Below are 27,439 nucleotides of genomic sequence, written 5' to 3' on the forward strand. Positions count from 1 at the left end.
TGACTGGGAATACACATATGCATCTGTTGGTCACAGATATCTTTAAAAAATAGGTAGGAGTGTGGATCAGAAAACTAGTCAGTTACTTGTGTGTCCACCATTTGCCTCATGCAGCGCGACACATCCTTCGCATAGAGTTGTTCAGGCTGTTGATTGTGGCCTGTGGAATGTTGTCCCACTCCTCTTCAATGGCTGTTCAAAGTTTCTGGATATTGGCGGGAACTGGAACACGTCGTACGTGTCGATCCAGAGCATCCCAAACATGCTCAATGGGTGACATGTCTGGTGAGTATGCAGGCTATGGAAGAACTGGGACATTTTCAGCTTCCAGGAATTGTGTACAGATCCTTGCAACATGCAGCTGTGCATTATCATGCTAAAACATTAGGTGATGACGGTGGTTGAATCGCACAACAATGGGCCTCGGGATCTCATCACGGTATCTCTGCATTCAAATTGCCATCGATAAAATGTAATTGTGTTCGTTGTCCATAATCCCACCGCCACCATGGGGCACTCTGTTCACAACGTTGACATCAGCAAACCGCTCGCCCACACAACGCCATACACGTTGTGGTATCCAGGAGGTCTACCCCGGGGGTTGGTGATAGTGGGGAGGTACGTGCCGCGACGTTGGCTCCCTCTGCTGGGAGTACCCGGGGTGGGCACCACGACACTGATGCCACCAATTAGGGGAGAGTGCCAACCAGTCGTGCAGGCCATGTAAATGGAGCACCGTGGGAGAGAAAAAGAGATGCATGGAACTGAATACGAGGAGGCGGCCCAGATGAAGGACCGAGCCAACTACTAAGTTATTTAGTAGTTACATTTATTTTATGTTGACCAGTAAAGGCCTGTTTTCTAGAACCTCCCTGTCTCTGTCCATTTGTGTGCTCTAACCCAACACCCCATGGTTTACCACAACGTGGTCTGCAGTTGTTGGACGTACTGACAAATTCTCTAAAACGACATTGGAGGCGGTTTATGGTAGAGAAATTAACATTAAATTGAAAACTTGAGACATTGTGTTGTGTGACGAGACTGCACATTTGAGTGGCCTTTTATTGTCCCCAGCACAAGGTGCAACTGTGTAATGATCATGCTTCTTGATATGCCAAACCTGTCAGGTGGATGGATTATCTTGGCAAATGAGAAATGCTCACTAACAGGGATGAAAACTAATTTGTGCACAGAATTTGAGAGAAAAAAGTTTTTTGTGTGAATGGAACATTTTAGTGATCTTTTATTTCAGCTCATGAAACATGTGACCAACACTTTACATGTTGCGTTTATATATATTTTTTTGTGTATTTATTATAGTAGTAATAAACATGTTACTTGATCTAATGTCTCATCAACCTTGGAATTCACAAGTCACTTCCTGGTTGCTCTGCAGTTGTTATGCTGCACGGGTTGGAAGTAGATTTCCTCATATGCAACTTCAGTCAATCTGGATACATCCCAAATGGCACCCTATTCCCTATATAGTCCACTACTTTTGACCAGAGCCTTATGGGTCCTGGTCAAAAGTAGCGCACTATAAAAGGAATAGGGTGCCATTTGGGACACACACTTTGAGTCATTGTTAAATCCCAACTCCTCGCAGGCTTGGAAAACAGTCTTCAGAGAGTAACATTTTAAAAACATTTAAATACAATTCTTTAAACTTTTAAGTTTAAACAGCATGTACAGTACTTACAATGTAATACACAGAAAAAAGGCCACCTTGAGCCTTATTGCTACAATCACTACAATGATAGATGGTTGTTAATGTGTTGAATGATGACTGACACACAGATGAACAGTTTACAACTCGCTGCTTCTCACAGAGTTAAAAGGTAGAGAGCAAGTATATTTGTTTGCATGTCATTTCCTAGAATCCCATATCCTCTAAGTCTGATAAGAGTGCTCCTCTCGTTCGCATCCCAAATGGCACTCTATCTCCTATATAGTTCACTACTTTTGACCAGATGGGCCCTGTCCTGTGCTCATGGTTCCTTCAGAGAGTTGATGTGGGCACAGAGTTTGAGGGCGGGTCCGAGTTTGATGTTCATCGCTGTCATCAGGTGGTCCTCTGTCAGCAATAGGAGGGCCTGGCCGTCAATCTCGTGGGAACAGAACTCCTCTGATATGTCCCGCCCACCTAGAGGAGGAGAGGGTGGAGAGAGAGGGGGGAGAGGAACAGGAAGGTGGAAAGAGAGGAGTTTAGGGCCAGGAGATGTGACCTGAGCAGGAAAAACTACTGGCCCCAGTGATATTGTACAATATATACTGTATATAAACTCAGCAAAAAAAGAAACGGCCCTTTTTCAGGACCCTGTCTTTCAAAGATAATACGTAAAAATCCAAATAACTTCACAGATCTTCATTGTAAAGGGTTTAAACACTGTTTCCCATGCTTGTTCAATGAACCATAAACAATGAATTAACATGCATCTGTCATTTATGCTTCCATAGCAGTTCTGTACAGTTCTGTGTTCTCCTGTTTCCTGTTTCCGGTCACAACTTGCAGACTTGTTTACGCTGCTGTGCGTTTTTGTTGCCGATCTTACTTTGATACCTGACGGTTTTTTACTTTTTCATTACCGTATATTTTTACTTTTTCCCTCACTCAACTTTTTTCATTCAACTTTTTCACCCCGGAGGTTTTATCTGGACATGGTTCGTCAGGACTTCAAACAGCCGAAGCTAAGTAACATTAACATGATGCCTTCTAATTGCAGTCGTTGTACTTATAATATACAGGAGAACGATCGCCTTACGGCAAGGATAGCTGTGCTGCAAGCCCAGCTTCAGACGCGATCGTTAGGCAAGGGTAATTTCAGTGTAGGAAAGGATGAAACAGCGTCTGTGCCACCAGTAAGTACAGATAGTAACGTTAGTATAAACCCCCTCGCACGGTCCCCGCAGCCGGACAACTTTCTCATGGCTTCTGGAGGGAAACGCTGTAGGAATGCTCAACCGGTGTCGCTTATTCAGCCGACAGAAACTTTCAACCGGTTCTCCCCATTAAGCGAGTCGGAGTCGGAGGCCGAGACTTCTCTGGTCTCTACTCCTCCCGCTGTGGGGTCTGAGACGCCGACGGCTCCCACCATTAGCTCTGACAAATTGAAAACCCTAGTCATTGGCGACTCCATTACCCGCAGTATTAGACTTAAATCTAATCATCCAGCGATCATACACTGTTTACCAGGGGGCAGGGCTACCGACGTTAAGGCTAATCTAAAGACGGTGCTGACTAAGGCTAAAACTGGCGAGTGTAGAGAGTATAGAGATATTGTTATCCACGTCGGCACCAACGATGTTAGGATGAAACAGTCAGAGGTCACCAAGCGCAACATAGCTTCAGCGTGTAAATCAGCTAGAAAGATGTGTCGGCATCGATTAATTGTCTCTGGCCCCCTCCCAGTTAGGGGGAGTGATGAGCTCTACAGCAGAGTCTCACAACTCAATCGCTGGTTGAAAACTGTTTTCTGCCCCTCCCAAAAGATAGAATTTGTAGATAATTGGCCCTCTTTCTGGGACTCACCCACAAACAGGACCAAGCCTGGCCTGTTGAGGAGTGACGGACTCCATCCTAGCTGGAGGGGTGCTCTCATCTTATCTACGAACATAGACAGGGCTCTAACTCCTCTAGCTCCACAATGAAATAGGGTGCAGGCCAGGCAGCAGGCTGTTAGCCAGCCTGCCAGCTTAGTGGAGTCTGCCACTAGCACAGTCAGCGTAGTCAGCTCAGCTTTCCCCATTGAGACTGTGTCTGTGCCTCGATCTAGGTTGGGCAAAATTAAAAATGGCGGTGTTCGCTTTAGCAATCTCACTAGTATAAAGACCTCCTCCATTCCTGCCATTATTGAAAGAGATTGTGATACCTCACATCTCAAAATTGGGTTACTTAATGTTAGATCCCTCACTTCCAAGGCAGTTATAGTCAATGAACTAATCACTGATAATAATCTTGATGTGATTGGCCTGACTGAAACATGGCTTAAGCCTGATGAATTTACTGTGTTAAATGAGGCCTCACCCCCTGGTTACATTAGTGACCATACCCCCGTGCATCCGGCAAAGGCGGAGGTGTTGCTAACATTTACGATAGCAAATTTCAATTTACAAAAAAAAAACAACAATGACGTTTTCGTCTTTTGAGCTTCTAGTCATGAAATCTATGCAGCCTACTCACTCACATTTTATAGCTACTGTTTATAGGCCTCCTGGGCCATATGCAGTGTTCCTCACTGAGTTCCCTGAATTCCTATCGGATCTTGTAGTCATAGCAGATAATATTCTAATTTTTGGTGACTTTAACATTCACATGGAAAAGTCCACAGACCCACTCCAAAAGGCTTTCGGAGCCATCATCGACTCAGTGGGTTTTGTCCAACATGTCTCTGGACCTACTCACTGCCACAGTCATACTCTGGACCTAGTTTTGTCCCATGGAATAAATGTTGTGGATCTAAATGTTTTTCCTCATAATCCTGGACTATCGGACCACCATTTTATTACGTTTGCAATTGCAACAAATAATCTGCTCAGACCCCAACCAAGGAGCATTAAAAGTCGTGCTATAAATTCTCAGACAACCCAAAGATTCCTTGATGCCCTTCCAGACTGCCTCTGCCTACCCAAGGACGTCAGAGGACAAAAATCAGTTAACCACCTAACCGAGGAACTCAATTTAACCTTGCGCAATACCCTAGATGCAGTTGCACCCCTAAAAACTAAAAACATCTGTCATAAGAAACTAGCTCCCTGGTATACAGAAAATACACGAGCTCTGAAGCAAGCTTCCAGAAAATTGGAACGGAAATGGCGCCACACCAAACTGGAAGTCTTCCGACTAGCTTGGAAAGACAGTACCGTGCAGTATCGAAGAGCCCTTACTGCTGCTCGATCATCCTATTTTTCCAACTTAATTGAGGAAAATAAGAACAATCCGAAATTTCTTTTTGATACTGTCGCAAAGCTAACTAAAAAGCAGCCTTCGCAAATGGAGGATGGCTTTCACTTCAGCAGTAATAAATTTATGAACTTCTTTGAGGAAAAGATCATGATCATTAGAAAGCAAATTACAGACTCCTCTTTAAATCTGGGTATTCCTCCAAAGCTCCATTGTCCCGAGTCTTCACAACTCTGCCAGGACCTAGGATCAAGGGAGATACTAAAGTGTTTTAGTACTATATCTCTTGACGCAATGATGAAAATAATCATGGCCTCCAAACCCTCAAGCTGCATACTGGACCCTATTCCAACTAAACTACTGAAAGAGCTGCTTCCTGTGCTTGGCCCTCCTATGTTGAACATAATAAACGGCTCTCTATCCACCGGATGTGTACCAAGCTCACTAAAAGTGGCAGTAATAAAGCCTCTCTTGAAAAAGCCGAATCTTGATCCAGAAATTATAAAAAAACTATCGGCCTATATCGAATCTTCCATTCCTCTCAAAAATTTTAGAAAAAGCTGTTGCACAGCAACTCACTGCCTTCCTGAAGACAAACAATGTATACGAAACGCTTCAGTCTGGTTTTAGACCCCATCATAGCACTGAGACTGCACTTGTGAAGGTGGTAAATGACCTTTTAATGACGTCAGACCGAGGCTCTGCATCTGTCCTCGTGCTCCTAGATCTTAGTGCCGCTTTTGATACCATCGATCACCACATTCTTTTGGAGAGATTGGAAACCCAAATTGGTCTACATGGACAAGTTCTGGCCTGGTTTAGATCTTATCTGTCGGAAAGATATCAGTTTGTCTCTGTGAATGGTTTGTCCTCTGACAAATCAATTGTAAATTTCGGTGTTCCTCAAGGTTCCGTTTTAGGACCACTATTGTTTTCACTATATATTTTACCTCTTGGGGATGTCATTCGAAAACATAATGTTAAATTTCACTGCTATGCGGACGACACACAGCTGTACATTTCAATGAAACATGGTGAAGCCCCAAAATTGCCCTCGCTAGAAGAAGCCTGTGTTTCAGACATAAAGAAGTGGATGGCTGCAAACTTTCTACTTTTAAACTCGGACAAAACAGAGATGCTTGTTCTAGGTCCCAAGAAACAAAGAGATCTTCTGTTGAATCTGACAATTAATCTGGATGGTTGTACAGTCGTCTCAAATAAAACTGTGAAGGACCTCGGCGTTACTCTGGACCCTGATCTCTCTTTTGAAGAACATATCAAGACTGTTTCAAGGACAGCTTTTTTCCATCTACGTAACATTGCAAAAATCTGAAATTTTCTGTCCAAAAATGACGCAGAAAAATTAATCCATGCTTTTGTTACTTCTAGGCTGGACTACTGCAATGCTCTACTTTCCGGCTACCCGGATAAAGCACTAAATAAACTTCAGTTAGTGCTAAATACGGCTGCTAGAATCCTGACTAGAACCAAAAATTTGATCATATTACTCCAGTGCTAGCCTCCCTACACTGGCTTCCTGTTAAGGCAAGGGCTGATTTCAAGGTTTTACTGCTAACCTACAAAGCATTACATGGGCTTGCTCCTACCTATCTTTCCGATTTGGTCCTGCCGTACATACCTACACGTACGCTACGGTCACAAGACGCAGGCCTCCTAATTGTCCCTAGAATTTCTAAGCAAACGGCTGGAGGCAGGGCTTTCTCCTATAGAGCTCCATTTTTATGGAATGGTCTGCCTACCAATGTGAGAGACGCAGACTCAGTCTCAACCTTTAAGTCTTTACTGAAGACTTATCTCTTCAGTAGGTCCTATGATTAAGTATAGTCTGGCCCAGGAGTGTGAAGAGGAACGGAAAGGCTGGAGCAACGAACCGCCCTTGCTGTCTCTGCCTTGCCGGTTCCCCTCTTTCCACTGGGATTCTCTGCCTCTAACCCTTTTACAGGGGCTGAGTCACTGGCCTACTGGTGTTCTTCCATGCCGTCCATGGGAGGGGTGCGTCACTTGAGTGGGTTGAGTCACTGACGTGGTCTTCCTGTCTGGGTTGGCGCCCCCCCTTGGGTTGTGCCATGGCGGAGATCGTTGTGGGCTATACTCGGCCTTGTCTTAGGACGGTAAGTTGGTGGTTGGAGACATCCCTCTAGTGGTGTGGGGGCTGTGCTTTGGCAAAGTGGGTGGGGTTATATCCTGCCTGTTTGGCCCTGTCCGGGGTATCATCGGATGGGGCCACAGTGTCTTCTGATCCCTCCTGTCTCAGCCTCCAGTATTTATGCTGCAGTAGTTTGTGTCGGGGGCTAGGGTCAGTCTGTTACATCTGGAGTATTTCTCTTGTCTTATCCGGTGTCCTGTGTGTATTTAAATATGCTCTCTCTAATTCTCTCTTTCTCTCTTTCTGTCTTTCTCTCGGAGGACCTGAGCCCTAGGACCATGCCTCAGGACTACCTGGTATGATGACTCCTTGCTGTCCCCAGTCCACCTGGCCGTGCTGCTGCTCCAGTTTCAACTGTTCTGCCTGCGGCTATGGAACCCTGACCTGTTCACCGGACGTGCTTGTTGCACCCTCGACAACTACTATGATTATTATTATTTGACCATGCTGGTCATTTATGAACATTAACATTTTAACATTTTGACCATGTTCTGTTATAATATCCACCCTGCACAGCCAGAAGAGGACTGGCCACCCCTCATAGCCTGGTTCCTCTCTAGGTTTCTTCCTAGGTTTTTGGCCTTTCTAGGGAGTTTTTCCTAGGGAGTTTTTCCTAGCCACCGTGCTTCTTTCACATGCTTTGCTTGCTGTTTGGGGTTTTAGGCTGGGTTTCTGTACAGCACTTTGAGAATATCAGCTGATGTACGAAGGGCTATATAAAAATAAATTTGATTTTGAAAATTTGATGCACCTGTGGAACGGTCGTTAAGACACTAACAGCTTACAGACGGTAGGCAATTAAGGTCACAGTTATGAAAACTTAGGACACTAAAGAGGCCTTTCTACTGACTCCGAAAAACACCAAAAGAAAGAAGCCCAGGGTCCCTGCACATCTGCGTGAACGTGCCTTAGGCATGCTGCAAGGAGGCATGAGGACTGCAGATGTGGCCAGGGCAATCAAATGCAATGTCCGTACTGTGAGACGCCTAAGACAGCACTACAGGGAGACAGGATGGACAGCTGATCGTCCTCGCAGTGGCAGACCACGTGTAATAACACCTGCACAGGATCGGTACATCATACCAGCGGGACAGGTACAGGATGGCAACAACAACTGCCCAAGTTACACCAGGAACGCACAATCCCTCCATCAGTGCTCAGACTGTCTGCAATAGGCTGAGAGAGGCTGGACTGAGGGCTTGTAGACCTGTTGTAAGGCAGGTTCTCACCAGACATCACAGGCAACAACGTCGCCTATGGGCACAAACCCACCGTCGCTGGATCAAACAGGACTGGCAAAAAGTGCTCTTCACTGAGGAGTTGCGGTTTTGTCTCACCGGGGTGATGGTCAGATTTGCGTTTATAGTCGAAGGAATGAGCGTTACACAGAGGCCTGTACTCTGGAGCGAGATCGATTTGGAGGTGGAGGGTCTGGGGTGGTGTGTCACAGCATCATCGGACTGAGCTTGTTGTCATTGCAGGCAATCTCAACGCTGTGCGTTACAGGGAAGACATCTTCCTCCCTCATGTGGTACCCTTCCTGCAGGCTCATCCTGACATGACCCTCCAGCATGGCAATGCCACCAGCCATACTGCTCATTCTGTGCGTGATTTCCTGCAAGACAGGAATGTCAGTGTTCTGCCATGGCCAGCGAAGAGCCCGGATCTCAATCCCATTGAGCACCTCTGGGACCTGCTGGATCGGAGGGTGAGGGCCATTCCCCCCAGAAATGTCTGGGAACTTGCAGGTGCCTTGGTGGAAGAGTGGGGTAACATCTCACAGCAAGAACTGGCAATCTGGTGCAGTCCACGAGGAGGAGATGCACTGCAGTACTTAATGCAGCTGGTGGCCACACCAGATACTGACTGTTACTTTGGATTTTGACCCCCCCCTTTGTTCAGGGACACATTATTCCATTTCTGTTCGTCACGTCTGTGGAACTTGTTCAGTTTATGTCTCAGTTGTTGAATCTTATGTTCATACAAATATTTACACATGTTAAGTTTGCTGAAAATAAACACAGTTGACAGTGAGAGGACGCTTCTTCTTTTGCTGAGTTTACATCCATTACAGTATTGGTTACAGCAGCTTTAAGTCCCATGGTAGGACATATTCATGATACCTGGTAGAGAGTTGATGTAGGAGCAGACTTGACCCACGCTCCACTGTGTTGGATTGTCACTACATTCTTGTCCTCCTGTGGTCTGTTCACCAGAGGATATGAATGAGTCTTTCCTCTGTCTTCCCTGTTCCCTCTCTCTCTCCTGCACCCTCTCTCTCTCTTCCTGCCGGCGCAGCCTGGTGATCATGGGGACAGGGGGCTCATCCTCAGCCTCCTCTTCCCCTTCTCCCCTCAATGCTCTCCGGGTCTCCTCAGAGCTGTACGGCCCCTGCACCTGCAGTGGAAAAAACCAACATGACTACAATCACACATTTGCCTATGGAATACTCTGAGTGATAACAGTTTGGGGTTTCATACTGTAAGTAGACCAGAGAATTGCAAAGTTGTTAATATCAATTTTGTCTGTCTGATTGACCTAGCCTGGTTTCAGATTTGTTGTCCCCCATGATGAAATTGGGGAGGGGACTGTATAACTGTCTCTGTATGTCCATTCATTTGTGCGTTAGTCAGATATCTCAGACAGCACTAGCCCGATTTTGACAACTTGGGTCTGATGCGTCTTGCCATAGAGATCCGGCAGTGACAAAATTGATTGTCCCAAGACGGGAGCTATAGTTATTAACATAAATGTTAAGGCGGGGAGCTTCATCATTCGTGGAGGACGACACGTTTACTGTTGCCTGGTTTGTGTTGTTTTGCAAACTGTCTTGTCGTGATTGGCATTGACCATAGGATAGTTAGCTAGATATGCTAAATCTGGGACCAGGCTATGACATCTGACCTGTCTGAGGAGGAAGTGTTCTCTGGTGCCCCCGTTGACCCTCCCTGAGGGACGTCCTCTACGGCCCATCGGCCTGTGACCCCAACGACTGGCCTTGTCCACCTTCAACACACTCAGACGCTTTGTACAGCTCACATTGAACCTGACAGGAGGGGACAGAGAGAGAGATGAGCTCTGTAGATAAAAAGTTTCTGGAGTTTAGCCATTCAGGGGAGATATTCCACAGAACACCATAATGTTCAAAACATTCCATTTGGGGTGTCTAGATTCCCCTGGATCCTGGAAGAGAACATTTACATATGGCTTTTGACTACAAGTCAGCTTGAAGAGCTTAATCTGGCTCGGGAATAATGTTCCAAAATTCAGATTTTTCAAGAAATACAGGTTCCTGGAATCAGGAGTGAATAACCAGGAACTACAGGAATCTTCCAACTGGGATATCTGGAAACCACAGAAATTTTGCAACCTTACAGGACTCACCTCTTGACACAGGTCATGGAGCAGAATCGTTTGGATCGGAGGAAGGTGTGAACGTAGCCTCTCTTCCCACAGAACTCACACTGCAGCACATCTACCAGGCTCTCAGCAGCAGGTTCTATAGTACAACAGGAGATGACAAGCTGTTAGACAGACACACAGACAGATGGACAGATGGACGGACACACAGACACACCGGAACTGACCGTCCTGGGTGGGGGTATCATCCATGTCTGAGTCATTGTCTGGCTGCTCAGCATCCATCAGGCTCTCCTCTGGCACTCGATCCCCATTGGTTCTCATCTCAGACACTCGATCCCCATTGGTTCTCATTTCTGGAGCTGAATCCTTATTGGTTCTCATCTCAGGTGTTGGATCCCCATTGGTTCTCACCTCCCGGGCTTCAGGAAGCGTGGCCTGCTGGTCCGCCCCCAAAGAGGAACGGCCCATCTGAAGCAGGAACACACCACTGTATCACATACAGTACACAACATGTACCACTATAGAGGGCTGAACATATTGGTAACTAATCAACTACCAGTGGGAGACTGCTTGTTCAAGAGGACATTTTGTATCTGGGAGGTTGTTGGTTCTTGATGCAGTGCTCTCACAGTGAGGGAGGTGTGACTGGGACTAAGCTACTCTTCCCACTAGCACATTTGGTTTCTTGGAAGATGTGGGAACGTATGTTTTTGGTTTCTCATTGGTTCAAGGGAATGAAGCCATACGTTTCTTGACCTGTAAAACTGATTTTTTTTTTAAATGTTTTGACACTGGAAATGTAAACTTGTTGGTTGCAGAGTTTCTGAGAATGATTTACTATGGTTCCCTGAACGTTACCTGGGAGGTTTTATTAACGTTCTGAGAACGGAAATTATACGTTATTTGGAGGTTTTTGAATAACTTCCTTAATTTTTACTGAATGTTTCAACAATACTTTTTATAACACTGCTAGCTTATTTTGGTTAAACTTTTTTGAACTCCAAGCACAGGTAGGACACATGGAAATGAATTTCCTTAATCACATTTCTATTTTAGGGGCTCCCGATTGGCGCAGCGGTCTAAGGCACTACAGACCCTGGTTTGATTCCAGGCTGTATCACAACCGACTTTGATTGGGAATCCCATAGGGCGGCGAACAATTAGGGCGGCACACAATTAGCCCAGCATCGTCCGGGGTAGGCCGTCATTGTAAATAATAATTTGTTCTTAACTGACTTGCCTAGTTAAATAACATTTAAAAAAAGAATAACCTTTTGTTCTCTATCCATGGATTTAGCCTGCTAGAGCTGCAACTCTCTCTCCTTCCTCTTGCACTTTATCAGCTCAGTTTAATAAAGTAGCTTAAGTAATGACATTTCTGCTGCTTCCCTCACTCGGATCGGACCGGGTCTTGATCCAACCAGGTCTGTATGGAACGGGATTAGTTGTCCTCGGGTCCATTCGGAACGGGTCTCTCTATATTTTTTGTATTAATTAATGCATATCGGGTCCGGAACTGGTCCATTTCGGAACTGGTCCATCTTCTTGGAATACCTCTAGCTAGCCTGCCATGTTTTTGTTACACTTACAAAGTGGTTAATTTTTGTCTATTCAAACAGACCACATTTCAAAGGAAACAAAGACTCATTAAGATCAGGTGTTAGTTGGCAAGGCCAACACACCTGAACACAAATAATAAGATAGATGATGGAGAGAGTTTTGCTGATGCTAAGAACAGAATGTATAAGTTTTTAACAAAACGACACTACATGTTATAGGTGGGACCCATTGGATGACAAATCAGAGGAAGATTTTCAGAAAGTAAGTGAATATTTAATCGCTATTTGTGAATTTATGAAACCTGTGCCGGTGGAAAAATATTTTGATGTGGGATGCCGTCCTCAAATAATCGCATGGCATGCTTTCCCTGTAATGGCTACTGTAAATTTAAAAGAATTTAAGCTTTCAACCGATATAAGACACTTGTATGTACCTAAATGTTTAGTATCCATAATTTTTATGATTATTTATTTGAATTGCACGCCCTCCGCTAGCGGGACGCCTAGACCTAAAGTTTTTAAATAACATTCTTAGAACATTACTCAAGTTTTCTTGTGGTATTTATGGAAAATGTTCTTAACGTTCTCAGAACAATTTGAGAACATACAAAATAACCAAAGGACAACCACGCTCTCACCAAGCTCTAAGAAACAAATGGTTCTCAGAACATTATGTGCTAGCTGGGCTCAGTCGCAGGGCCGACTCCAGGCATAAGCGACATAAGCGGCCGCTAGGGGGCCCCGACTCCAAAAAATGGTACTCAGTCGAACTTTAAAACGTACATTTTTCTCTCTGCTGTCAAGATTTTGCCTGCTTGTTGGGCCCCCCCCCCCCAACCAAATCTCGCTTAGGTCCCCCAAAAGGCTAGAGCTGACACTGGCCTCAGTGCCTTTGGTGACAATTAACGAGGCCAGTGCCTGTGTACACTGTGGAGCTTGGTTAACACACCCACCAGTGGAGATACCGGGATGAACGATACCGGGAGGAACGGCTGCAGGGCCTCTCTGACGACGAACCCCTCTATGATGTGAGTGAGGATGAGAGGTCTAGCTCTCTCAGGGCTCCCTGGTAGGGTGGCTGAGGCTGAGGGGGATTGGCCGGGGCTTCTTACCGCGGCCGAGGGCAGGAGTGGAGGAGGGGAGCAGCTGGTGTAAGAGGAGGGGTCTTGAGACGAGTGGGTAACGGAGCGGCTGGACGGAGGGACGCAGGGGAAATCCAACCTGCCTGGAGGATGGAGCCGAGCAAAGAGAGAGAGGCAGTTACTGTATGTCAGTGTGCTTTATCAATTCAGTATAAAAATAGTAAATATTGCAAAAGGTAAAGTTAAGTAATGAAAAAAAGTAAATTCTATTGTGCCGTGTACCTGTACAGTTCTCTGTATAGGTGGGCTGTATGTCTTTACAGAGTCTGTCTGAACCAGCCGATGGAGAGAGTGTGGGTGGAGGGGTCGTCCTCTTCTCTCTCATCTCCTCTCTCCTCTCTGGGGTCTGGGTGCGTAGGGTGGCTGGAAGCATCTTCAGGTCCACAGCTACAGTCTGGGGCGGGGAGAGATTATGGAACGTCTGGGATAGATTCTGGAACGTTTGGGGGGGGTGATGGTTCTGAAAAGGAATCTGGACCGGCGCCTCTGCCACAGGCAGCTCCTCCGACACGTGAACCCCAGTGGACTGCACTGCCAGGGCCTGGACTGAGCGCAGGGACAACCTCTGGAGGGAGGCCGGTGGAGACTGAAGCAGCCTGGGGAGAGAGGCCTGGGAGATGGGGCCAAGACGCAGGGTAGGGGGCTTGGGCTGGAGGTGGAGCTGGGGCTGGAGCAGGCTGGGACACAGAAGAGGTGGAGGGGCTGATGATGAGGATACTACCACTGTCTGCTGGGGAGGAGGAGGGGTGGGCGGCTCACAGGAAGAGGAGAGGACTGGAAGGCCATCCCCAGGCTGGGATTGGACAGTGGTGGTGGTGTGGGTGGGAGTGGCAAGGGGCTGGAGGGTAAGAGGGAAGAGAGAGGGGGAAGTGTCTTGGGGTGCGATGCGCAGTGCGATAGGGTGCAGCTGCCGGTGGGATCCTGCTGTGGTCTGCTGGATGATGAGCTGGTGGGGTGCCCCTTTATGGCTCGGAGGACAGTGCAGCTGGTGCCTGACCACAGCATGGGACTGGACAGGAGTGTACGACGCTGAAATAGAACCACATTATTACACCTGAAGGTGGTCTAAACCTGCACTAGGTTGGAACAAAATGTACAACACTGGAGTTAAAATAAAACCATGTTAACAGACTTAAGTGATTGAGACATTTATATGTGTTGTAAACCTCCTCTGGGCTGGAACAAAAGCCTACCTCAGGATCAGTATTATTTAAGAACACTGATATGAACCAACAGAGCACAAAAGATGTGACCATGCCATGGTGACTGACTTACCAGGCGCGATAAGCTGGTTTGCTGATGTTAGCCTGGTGATGTCAGCCAGCCGAGGCTTAGCTCCAGAGGCTTCTGTGGAAGGGTCAGACTGCTGACTGGACCTCAGGGGACAGATGGACATCTTGGGCAGAGAGGAGACCAGCGTCTGGGGCTGGGTGGAGAATGGCTTCAACAGGACACTCTGGGCAGTGGCCAAAGCCCCTGGGAGATGGGCCTGCAGCGCGAGGCTGTGGACCTGAGAGAGGAGAGGACACGCAGTATTATTATAGATGTAAATCTAACATCCAATGTCTCTTAGAAAGTCCTTGATATCAACAAATATGTGGCTATCATGTTGTGTCCCACAGGGTTCCAAACTGGGGCACTACTGTCTGTACCTGATACATATTTAGGTAATTGCAACTTGATCATGTCGAGCAATGACCTACCAAGTCAAGTCAGATACACTCCACTTAGCAGACACCTTTATCCAAAGCGACATGTGCATAGGCTTACATTTTTTGTATAAAAATGATTTGTCCTCTAGGGATATAAATAACATGTCAGCAGCAGTGAGATGTAAACTCCTGCTGTGCTGTCCTCTGATGACAACCTAGTTAGCTTGCAATGCTTAACCTTTGACCTTTGCCCCTGGTGGCGGTTGCTGACCTGTGAAGTGGAGAGTCGAGAGGAGCTGCAGCAGACAGAAGGCAGGTCAGACTGGACTGCTGCCACTGTGGCCGCAGGGGTCAGAATCAACTTACAGAGACAGAAGAGAGAAAAGAGAAAGCGACAGAAGAGGGAGAAGACAGAGAAACAAGGGAAAAGACAAAGAAGAAAGAGAAAAGATAATAGAGTAGAAAAAAGTTAGTGGAAAACATCAGTGGAAAAGGAGACAGAGAACTTGGCATGCTTACTTATTTTTACTTCCCATGATCTTTGGGCAAGTAGATAGTTTATCATACGCTACAAAGCTGTTACAATAAGAGAGAGAAGGTAGGTACCATCTGGGTGCGAAGGTACATCTGGGCTTGGTTACAGGAAGCAGAGCAATTCCCCAGGAGCATGGCCTGCTGGGTAATCGTGCCTGTGGTGGAGCTGGAACTCTGAGAATGACCAATCAGCTGGCCTGTTACTGGAGAGGCTGGGAGGGTGATCTGGAGACAGACAGAATTGCAGTGGTCTTACTAGGCATTGGTAGTCTTGGTAGTCTTGCTACCAGAGTGCTCAACTTACAGAGGTACCAGTTGACTGGGGCACCGTGCTGTTGGCAGCAGAGGGTAAGGAGGGGGACTGTGTGTTACTGTAAGGCTGTTGCTGCTGCAGCGCAGCTGTCTGCAGGATGATGTGTTGCTGCTGGGCCGCGTACATCTGCTGCAGGTACTGAGCTGCCATGGTCTGGGGCCTGCTGTGGATGGCCTGCTGGATCACCTAGAGAGAGAGACAGCAGAGAAACAATAGTCATATTGTGTAGCTGGGAACGGTTCGGTAACTACTACGCTCACCAGAGTTGATGACTCATGTTAGCTCCCAGAACTAATGGCTCAGCTTTAGCTCAGCACGTGCATGATCAGGGTTCGATACCAGGAATGCTGAAAGACCTAGGTTTGGTCAAGATAACACTCTTCCCAGCTAGCACATTTGGTTCCTTGGAAGTTGTAGAAACTTATTTTTTAGGTTTCCCATTGGTTCTGGGAATGAAGCCATATGTTTTCTGACTGGTAAAACTTAACATTTTTTTAAAGTTTCTGAGAACGTAAGTGAAGCTTTTGCCTGTTCTGGGAACATACATTTTTAGGTTGCAGGGAGCTTCTGAGAATGTTCTCCTGGGAGGTTTTATTCATGTTCTGAGAATAGAAATGATATGTTATTTGAAGGTAATTAAATAACGTTCTGAGAATATGTTTCAGTAAGACTTTCAATAACACTGCTAGCTTAGTTTGGGTTAACAGTTTTGAAGCACAGATAGGACACATGGAAATTCACTTGTTTAGGCATTAATCATGCAAACACATGTATTTTTTATTGTGGCACGGCGTCAGTGAGATTCTAACCTATTACCTTCTGTTCTCTATCTATGGATTTAGTCCACTGAGCCACCAGGATGGAGCTAGCATTAGAGGTCTTTACGGATCCACCTGTACCCGAATACCCGAGACCTGAGCAGGTTCAGATCCAGAATTCGAAATAATGTCACGCGTCTGGGTCGGATCTGATATGATTGTCACGGGTATGTGCAATTTTAACTGACCTTTCCGGTAGGAACAGTACAGATCCGAACGCGACAGCTGCAATAGAGAGAGAAATGTTATCATTTATGCTGCTGCTCGTGCTTTTCGCGAGAGTGGAGCGTGTAGCTTGTTGTTGTTGTTGGCCAATCATAAGTCATCATAGCGGCAATAGGCTAAATTAGGAGATATCTAATCCTCCCTGCGTCACTCGCTCACAGTATGGCCCCACCCCCTCCTGCTTGAGCGGCACCTCTCTCTCCCTCCTCTCACGCTTTATCAGCTCCGGCTAATAAAGTAGCTTAAAAATGACTTTTCTGCTGCTTCCCTCACTCGGATCTGACCGGTCTGGATTCAACCAGGTCTACACGGAACAGGATTAGTTGTGCTTGGGTCCGTTCGGAACGGGTCTCTATATTTAAAAAATGTATTTAAGCTTATCGAGTCCGGATTGGGAAAGCCCGTGTCCAGTTTGGAACTGGTCCAACTTTTTGGACCTGTGAAGACCTCTAGCTAGCATGCCATTTTTTTTTTACTCCTAGATAGCTGTTCATTTTAGTCTATTCAAACAGACCCCATTTCAAAGGAAACAAACACTCATTAAGATCAGGTGTGGCCAACACACCTGAACACATTTAACAAGAGAGAGGATAGAGAGAGTTTGATGCTGAGAACAGAATGTTTATGTTTTTAAATAACATTCTTAGAACGTTCTTTGAACATTAATGTTTTCTTGTGGTTTTAATGGAATGTTTTCTTAATGTTCTGAGAACATGACTTTAAATAGAACCATGAAGAAACCTGTAGAAAGCGTTATGCTGAAGTACTGAAATTCCCACAGAAGAACGTTGTTTCTTAACATTCTGAGAACATGACTTTAAATAGAACCATGAGGAAACCTGAAGGAAACGTTATGATGAAGTACTGAAATTCCCACCTAAGAAACATATGGTTCTCAGAGTGTTATGTGCTAGCTGGGTATCCTGCACCATTCCCAGACCTTTGTGGGAATGTTGTATGCAAAATAACCATAGGACAACCACAACCACGCTCTCACCATGCTTTAAGAAACATATGGTTCTCAGAACATTACAGTATGTGCTAGCTGGATTATGCTTAGAAAACTAGCCTTTGCTTTACATACAGATATGGCTTCATAGCTACATTTTATTCCACTCCTTGCCACTCCTGTCATTTGCCAAATATCATTAATGAGCTTGAGGAGATCAGAGGATTGGATCCTGATTCGATAACCTTCACAGCTACCATCCAATGTTTATGCAAATTAGACTGATAGGTCAAATTAACTGTTTACTTTGGTCCTGCCTGGAAAATGATACCGGAGCATCGGCTCTCTAAGACAGCTTCTACCCCCAAGCCATAAGACTGCTCAATAGCCATAAGACTGATAAATAGTTAATGAAATGGTTACTCGGACTATCTGCATTGACCCTCTATGAACACTCACAAGACTATATACACAGTATACACACTATATACATACTCACTCACACACCACACAAAACCCACACACATACAGTACATATGCACACACACAGGCATAACACACACACACATACTGACACAACACACACAAATACACACACAGATACACACGCACGTTCACACATCATATGCTGCTGCTGCTACTCTGTTCTTTCTTCTTACTGTTATCTATCCTGATGCCTAGTCACTTTACTCTGCCTTTATGTACAGTTGAAGTCGGAAGTTTACATACACCTTAGCCAAATACATTTAAATTCAGATTTTTACAATTCCTGACATTTAATCCTAGTAAAAATTCCATGTCTTAGGTCAGTTATGATCACCACTTTATTTTAAGAATGTGAAATGTCAGAATAATAGTAGAGAGAATGATTTATTTAAGCTTTTATTTCTTTCATCACATTCCCAGTGGGCCAGAAGTTTACATACACTCAATTAGTATTTGGTAGCATTGCCTTTAAATTGTTTAACTTAGGTCAAACGCTTCCCACAATAAGTTGGGTGAATTTTGGCCCATTCCTCCAGACAGAGCTGGTGTAACTGAGTCAGGTTTGTAGGCCTCCTTGCTCGCACATGCTTTTTCAGTTCTGCCCACAGAGGTTAGGGCTTTGAGGTTGAGGTTAGGGCTTTGTGATGGCCACTCTAATACCTTGACTTTGTTGTCCTTAAGCCATTTTTCCACAACTTTGGAAGTACGCTTGGGGTCATTGTCCATTTGGAAGACCCATTTGCAACCAAGCTTTAACTTCCTGACTGATGTCTTGAGATGTTGCTTCAATATAGCCACATAAATTTCTTGCCTCATGATGCCATCTATTTTGTGAAGTGCACCAGTCCCTCCTGCAGCAAAGCACACCCACAACAAGAAGCAGTGGCTTCTTCATTGCTGAGCGGAAGAAGGTTAACCTTTCAGGTTATGTTGATATAGGACTCGTTTTACTGTGGATATAGATACTTTTGTACCTGTTTCCTCCAGCATCTTCACAAGGTACTTTGCAGATGTTCTGGGATTGATTTGCATTTTTCGCAACAAAGCACATTCATCTCTAGGAGACAGAACGCGTCTCCTTCCTGAGCGGTATGACGGCTGTGTGGTCCGATGGTGTTTATACTTGCGTACTATTGTTTGTACAGATGAACGTGATACCTTCAGGCGTTTGGAAATTGCTCCCAAGGACGAACCAGACTTGTGGAGGTCTATAATTTTTTTTCTGAGGTCTTCGCTGATTTCTTTTGATTTTGCCATGATGTCAAGCAAAGAGGCACTGAGTTTGAAGGTAGGCCTTGAAATACATCCACAAGTACACCTCCAATTGACTCAAATTATGTCAATCAGAAGCTTCTAAAGCCATGACATCATTTTCTGGAATTTTCAAGCTGTTTAAAGGCACAGTCAACTTAGTGTATGTAAACTTTTGACCCACTGGAATTGTGATACAGTGAATTATAAGTGAAACAATCTGTCTGTAAACAATTGTTGGAAAAATGACTTGTGTCATGCACACAGTAGATGTCCTAACCGACTTGCCAAAACTATAGTTTGTTAAACAAAATACTTATGGAGTGGTTCAAAAACTAGTTTTAATGACTCCAACCTAACTGTATGTAAACTTCCGACTTCAACTGTACATATCTACCACACATACCTTGTACCCTTGCACATTGATCTGGTACTGGTACTCCTTGTATACATCTTCATTCTTGTTTTTTATTCCTCTTTCGTTACTATTTATTATGTTGTTTTTTTTTACTCCGCATCGTTGGGAAGGGCTCGTAAGCAAGCATTTCACGGTAAAGTCATTGTATTCAGCATTTGTGACAAATACAATTTGATTTGATTTTGAACATCGCCAAATGCGTCAGTTTATTTAAATGTGCAATTAAAAAGTATAGTGCCTAGCTGTCAGTTTAATTAAATGTGCAATTAAAAAGTATAGTGCCTAGGCCTAGTTAATGAAACCCTAGTGCTGTTGACGTAGGCAACAGATCACAACGGCCCAGTACATCACTGGGGCCAAGCTTCCTGCCATCCAGGACCTCTATACCAGGCGGTGTCAGAAGAAGGCCCTAAAAATGACCAGAGCGCCAAGTCTCGGTCCCAAGGGGCTTCTAAACAGCTTCTACCCCCAAGCCATAAGACTCCTGAATGTCTAATCAAATGGCTACCCTTTTACGCTACTGCTACTCTCTGTTATAATCTATGCATAGTCACTTTAATAATTCTACCTTCATGTACATATTACCTCAATTACCACGACTAACCGGTGCCCCCGCACATTGACTCTGCACCGGTACCCCCTGTATATAGCCTCGCTATTGTTATTTTACTACTGCTCTTTAATTATTTGTTACTTTTATTTCTTATTCTTCTTCTTTTTTCTTTTTTTTTAAACTGCATTGTTGGTTAAGGGCTTGCAAGTAAGCATTTCACTGTTGTATTCGGCACATGTGACAAATACGATTTGATTTGACAAAGCAGGGAATCCCCAATTTCCCACTGAGCTCCTTTTTGGAAATGGTGAGTTCACTTTCTCATCTATGACGTTAGTGACCAACCGCGCTGTCCAGCGTTGGAGCCCAGCAGCTCACATCAGCAGGATGGGGTGCCTTTTCATTAGGAGGGATGTCTAACTTGGATCGCTAAAATAATGATTATTATCAATTACATTTCCTCAATTTATAAGACCTATGGGGACACCTACTGTATACATTTGGCAGCCAAGCACGAGTGATCACTGTAGCCTTTTATCGTCTAGACATGATTAAATATCCACCAGGCTTCCGTCATCGACTCAACTGAATTAAAAAAAGAATTACAGGGGGCAGTTTGGAAAAACTAAAAACCATTTTTCTCTGTAATAAAGTAGAATCTGGGATAACAATGATATAACCAATGTCTCTAGTAATACTATAGCTCTCTCTCTCTCCCTCCTTCAAGCATTCCTTGTCAATTCATTTGATAGGCTACATTATTTTAGCATTATGCTATAATGTAGCCTAGGCCTACTTTCCGATGGACTATAGCCAAGATTTGAAGGTAAACCTTGGTTTTGAATACGTTTCTAGGAAAGTAGAAATGTTCGTGTGTGTCTAAGGTGCACTGGTGGCTTTGATTAAGGCACAGCAAAATCAATGGTGTACATTTAACTTGGAAAGTGTAAAATGTTCACAATTTTCAGTAAACATTTGAGTTCCACTGTACCGGTTTTAAAATTACACCTTTGAAAGTGTTAAAGATTTAACTCTGTTGTAGTGTTCCCCATTTAACTCAAAGTGTAAAATGTACGCTATTTTCAGTGAACATATGCGTCCCACTGTAGGCCTACTAAAATAACACTTTTGAAAGTGTTGAAGATTTAACTCTGTTGCCGTGTTCCCCATTCAACTCTTAAAGTGTTCAAATGAACTTGATTGTGATGTTTGCATATCTCTACTGTAGAGTAATACGCAACACCTACAGTGTCACGCTGGTATAATGGATCGGGAGACAGGCGCAGGAATGTGTAATATGTTTTTTTATTTCTTTATCCAAATTACAGCGTGCCATGTAAAGGCAAAGGGGACGAAGAACGACCAAACAAACACGTAGTGAGGAGTACCTCAAATAAATAAACGGGACGAGACCCGAAAACACAAGCGCACACTGATCCAACACGGGACGAGACCCGTAATCATCTATGCACAATACAAGCGTCACAAAAGCCAAAACAACAAGGCACAGGTTCTCACACGACCAACGGACATTGGAACAATAATCGACACCCCAATGGTGAAACAAAGGGCACATTTCTACAAATACAATCAGTGAGAAATTGGAACCATGTGTAATGACACAGTTCAGTGCCTAGAGGCCGGTGAAGTAGACCTCTGAAACTGGTGCACGGAATGAGCAACAGTTACCGGAGGGATCTGTGACATACAGTGTAAAACACAACACTTAATTTAGAGTAAACTGGACATACTTTGCTTAGTGCTGACGCTGTTAAACTTTCTCAGTGTAAGAAATTAACACCTGTAGTGACACAGTAAATCATTTTTGGGTGTTGTTTAAAAACTGCATGGTGTAAAGCCTAATTTGCCTTTTCTTTTCAAGGGAATTTTAGAGTTACCATCCATGACTGTAATATTTTGTGAGAGAGACATGGTTATTGAATTATTTCCTTATAAAGGCTTGTGACTTTCACCAAGTGAGTACCAAGGTGAATGCTATCATTAAAATTCAACTATGACAATACCTTACATACTGTATATCATAAGGCCTTACTTTGATGGCTTAGTTTTACCATAACCCAGTGGTGTTAGGAAACTCCGGGTTTACAGGCCACATCAGGCCTGAAAGTCAAATTATGTTGGATTGCAAAGTGATGTCTTTTTAGCTAACATTCTACTCCTTGCCAGTCCTGTCATTTGCCAAATTGACTGGCCTTTCAGCAATCTTAACGTTTAATATGCAGTTCAATATGAGACATCATTAGGATATCCAAAAGTTTTTATTCACCCGCTGCCTGCATTCAGAATGACTGTCAGGGTTAGGAAAGTTGATAAGAAGACTACCTAAACCATTTAACCTGGAAAAACCATTTCAGTAACAGGTGCTAACTGTTACTCTAACTAACTGATTTGATTAGTTTAGAAAAATATGTTATTTGTCTTAGTGTAGCATATGATTAATCAATCAATGTACATGCAAAAACACAGATATTAAAAACAATCATTAAAACATCTACTTGCAGTAGTGCATTCTGGGAAATATGATAATGACGGGGTGGTTTTGTTGGGCTGTTTTACTCTCCAAAGTGTAAAATAATAACTCTTGTTATTAACACCAACACCAGGGGTGTCACAAAATCCTTCGTTGTGTTGCAGGGAAGACCAAAATGCAGCGGAGTTGTGGATACTCATATTTTAATTAACAAAAAAAGAGTAACGCATCCACTTGACAAAACAATAAATGATACCCACAACACTAAACAGTTTTGCAGGCTCACCAACGCAGTGCAAAAACAACTACCCACAAAACCAAGTGACAAACATACTCCTACATATATGACTCCCAATCAGGAACAACGATCCCCAGCTGTTCCTGATCAGGAGTCACAAGACCAACACAGAACAATCACACACACACACACAAGACTGCCACGTCCTGACCCCAAAACTACTACAACAGCTCCATCTGCTGGTCAGGACGTGACAAGGGGGTTATTTTAGACCACTGAGTGTTAATTTCACTCTTACAGAGTGAATTTAACTCCTGAATCAACAATAGAAATTTTATACCAAAAAATTAACACTGGCCAATTTGCTGTGTAGGTCCTTTTAGGGTTTGTGTGTGTTTCCTAAAGTAGCCTGTCTGGACTCCATCTAGAGGAGGGACAAATAATATAACTGAAATGAGCATTACAACATTTTACAAATGTAGGCCTAAGTAAGTCATGATGATCAGCATATGTGCGAGGAATGACGACAGGTGGCAAGTTTGCATTTCTTTCCTCTCATTAATGGAATACAACTGAAGCAAACTTGGCTCGATGGAATCTTGTAGGCTAATATTTCCCATATCATTATTTCTCTCTCCCATTATGGAGTCCTCTAGACACTTTGAACAACATGATCTTCATTGACACTGCCTTCTCACAAGAGAATGATCGCAGCAGGTCATAACGGTGTTGTTGTTTGTTGTTCTTATTGCACCAAATTTGCAAGCACATAATGTTGTAATGGAAAATATTAGTGTTGTTTTCAACTACCAATCAGCAACTGTAGTAAATCCGGCTGCATATTGAACTTTGAGATTGCCGAAAGGCCAGTCTCTTTGACAAATGACAGGAGTGGCAAGTAATGAAATGTTCAGCTAAAACTGAAACCCAGACTAGTGGCTTCATTATTTGGATTTCAACACACACATTGACATTGTCCCCTCTGGCGCCCTCCCTGTCCCCTCTCTCACCTGAACTGCCTGGCTCTCTGTAGGGGCGGTGTCTAGAGAAGTGGGTAGGGCCTGACTATTTGGGGGCGTGGTGCTGTCTGTTGTCGTCATGGCGATGACCACTGAAGCGGTGATGTTGTTGTTGGCAACCGTTGTAACTGCTTTGGTGTTAGAGGTGACAGTGACAGTAGCAGCAGTCCCATTGGTCTCACTCTCTCCTCCTCCCTCTGTCTTTTCATGGCTCTGCCTGTCCATCATGCTGCTGGTAAAACTAAGCACCTGTCTGTATCACTGGGCCAACTGGAAAGTACACACAGAAAACACCTCTCTCAAAGTCTGTAGCCTAAACATATTTGTATATATTTGATTTGACATATGGGATGCTGGATGTATTTTTTGGAAAATAACATTTATATCTGGTGCCCTACATTGTTCAGTAAAAAAAAAAAAAAAATCCCACCTACATCCCTAAGAGAATATTTGTTGGGACATAATTTTGCTGATAAATTGTCCCATCGGAAAATAAATCAAATTATAGATGCATATGCCTATCTATAACAATGTCAATGACAATTTAGTGCTGGGTGCGTTTGAATACACTTGAGAAATGGGGCCTATAGCACTGGCTCAAACGGATGTGATGGGCATTGCTTGACCGGACCAAGAGAGCGCTTCTCGCGCGGCTATAAATCTAGAGGTTGATAGAAGTGAAGTATCCATGCTCTGTGTGCACATTCTGCTTATTTCTTACAACCTTAAATCGAAGAAAAATATTATATTTACATTTATAGGCCTTAAAATCACAAACGGGACATTTGGGCCAACGGCGTCACCAAAAAAATATCCTTTAAAGATCTATAGATATGAAGCTATATCCCAAGCTATATCCCTGGATCCTGGTCACTAGAGAAGGCTATTTGTCTTAGTCATAAAGCATTCTTAGCAAAAGTGTAATATATTTTAATGAAGTTTGTTTAATAAGTCCCGAGCTGTATTAATTGCATGTGTTTAGGACTACTTTACATTTCAACTGACCTATTACATTTATTGAAATAAGGTAATGGTCAGTAGGAAATAGCAAATCAGAAACCGGGGCTTGTACGCCTAAACAAGGAATTGTACTAAAACCAGGTCGAACTTATGTCGGCCTATTCATATTAAAGTTCTAATCAAGCAATTGTTCGTTAGGTTTTTTTCATTTGATTTGCTGCGTTTTCAACGAAATCATTCAGTTTTGTTAATTTCTTTGTCATAATGAAGTACATTTCTGTTTTTGAATTTCTCCCCATATGACCATGACATTTTCCAAGTTTTTCCATGTATGAAATTATCGAAATTCAATAGCCTATAGCTTAAAATAAATAGATCAGAAATGTATTTTGATAAAGCCTCTGCGCTTGGATGCCATGTTGATTAGTATAGCCTACTCATCAGGTTTATATGCCCTACACATAAAAATACTGGAAGAATCTGGAAAAACAGGCTATATAAAACTACATTTATCCAGTATTTGAATTGTTGAATGAAATTGAAAGAAAATTACACAAACCTTCCAAATGAAGTGGCCTAGTTTGAAATAGGCTATTTTGTCCACATTTTTTACATGTAGCCTAATTTGTGTAAATAAAGTAGAGCCTACTTTAATTAGCTCATAACATTTTGGTAAAAAGGGATAATTTCAGACATAATAGATTTCTGATATTGATTCTGTTCCAATTCCTGGTGCTAAACTATTTCATTTTTAAACGTGTATGTAGTTTTTGTGCAACACACCCCTAATGCTCAACCGAGAAAATATTCCAAACCCTATAGCCACAACCATGCACTGACAAAAAGCAGACTGGTTAAATGTACACACATTTTCTTTCAGCAATAGCAATGCATCAAATCGGTTCTGCAGTTTAAAATCTATGAACAATTGTCGTTATCATGTGCGGAATGCATCTAATTGGGCAATTCATGCATTGGGCTACAGTCACCCCTTTTGGCCTTTTACATTTTCTCGCTGGATGTGCAGTGCTCGCAACATAGGCTGCAGTAACCTAGCTATACGATCATTTATTTATTCATTATACTCAAACAAAATCGTATAATAATTATATTATGTTTGGGCATCATCCTCTATTTCCTCGGCCAATTCTATGGCCACCGATAAGAGCCTTATATATGCACCATGCACAATCGTTCACCTATCATTAGCGTTACCTGGCTGGATTTGTTATTAGACCTGACCCATGGCGAAGTGACCGAACGAAAACCCACCGGTTTAGACTGTCACAATCCCAGTCATGTTCTAATGCGTCAAGCCTGTGATGCTAAAATGGAGAGAAAAACAAACGGACCGGACGGAATGAAAACCCAGACACAGCACCACTTGCAGCGCGGGAGGACCTTATAGAGTAGAGCAAGAGGGATTAGTGTGAAAAGGGATTTTTATAACGCTAATTTCTCATTTTGGAGACTCAGTCAGGGTTTTACTCAACATGTAACAAACAACAAATATCAAGTCAAGTTCAGGCTGTGTCACGAAACGCATTGTAAAGGTAGCATTGTGGAGTCTGGGGTCCTTTACCAACATAGTAATTATTTTACTGGCAGTATCTACTGTAACACTATCACCACTAGGGGGCACAAGACTCGGAAAAAGAGACCCCAGCTTTTCCTCAGTCCTCAGCATATATATATATATATATATATATAATAAAACACACACACACACGTATATATATATATATATATATATATATATATACGTGTGTGTGTGTGTGTGTTTTATTGTCAGCCACTGGATAGGTGCAGATCGGGGCAAATGTGTTGTTTTTACATATATAATTACCATACATAAATCATGATTAGGCTATATTGATCAGACAGAGAAATTCTGGTATGTGTCATGCTCATGTGTTGTCTTCTCAAATCAAGTCAAATCAAAGGTTATTAGTTACATGCACCGAATACAACAGGTGTAGACCTTACAGTGAAATGCTTACTTACGAGCCCCTAACCAGCAATGCAGTTTAAAAAAATACAGATAAGAATAAGAAATAAAAGTAACAAGTAATTAAAGAGCAGCAGTAAAGTAACAATAACGAGACTATATACAGGGTGGTACCAGTACAGAGTCAATGTGCGGGGACACTGGTTAGTTGAGGTAATATGTACATGTAGATGATAACAACAGAGTAGCAGCGGTGTAAAAGAGGGGGGACAACGCAAATAGTCTGGGTAGCCATTTGATTAGGTGTTCAGGAGTCTTATAGCTTGGGCGTAGAAGCTGTTTAGAAGCCTCTTGGACATAAACTTGGCGCTCCAATACCGCTTGCCATGCGGTAGCAGAGAGAACAGTCTATAGCTAGGGTGGCTGGAGTCTTTGAACATTTTTAGAACCTTC

The 27,439-nt window shown here is 43.6% G+C and overlaps 1 protein-coding gene across 2 annotated transcripts; it reads right to left on the reverse strand.

Annotated features, from left to right (window-relative positions):
- Positions 1–1,326: 1,326 nt before the first annotated feature.
- phc3 (polyhomeotic homolog 3 (Drosophila)) lies at positions 1,327–26,404 on the reverse strand. 2 transcript variants are annotated; one of them, XM_014191904.2, is made up of 13 exons: positions 26,311–26,370; positions 24,070–24,348; positions 15,622–15,816; positions 15,390–15,542; positions 15,055–15,144; positions 14,407–14,641; positions 13,354–14,160; positions 13,102–13,214; positions 10,655–10,898; positions 10,452–10,566; positions 9,972–10,113; positions 9,191–9,464; positions 1,327–2,143 (listed from the first exon to the last, which is right to left on the reverse strand). In XM_014191904.2, exons 2-13 carry the CDS (start codon positions 24,304–24,306, stop codon positions 1,989–1,991), a joined length of 2,760 nt encoding a protein of 919 aa, XP_014047379.1. In that variant the 5' UTR covers positions 24,307–24,348; positions 26,311–26,370; the 3' UTR covers positions 1,327–1,988. The 2 variants fall into 2 exon arrangements, with proteins under 2 accessions (XP_014047379.1, XP_014047378.1); XM_014191903.2 differs by having other exon boundaries at positions 1,328–2,143; positions 26,254–26,404.
- Positions 26,405–27,439: the final 1,035 nt, after the last annotated feature.

Source organism: Salmo salar, chromosome ssa03 (genome assembly GCF_905237065.1).
Source record: "Salmo salar chromosome ssa03, Ssal_v3.1, whole genome shotgun sequence".
Classification (NCBI taxonomy): Eukaryota; Metazoa; Chordata; class Actinopteri; order Salmoniformes; family Salmonidae; genus Salmo; species Salmo salar.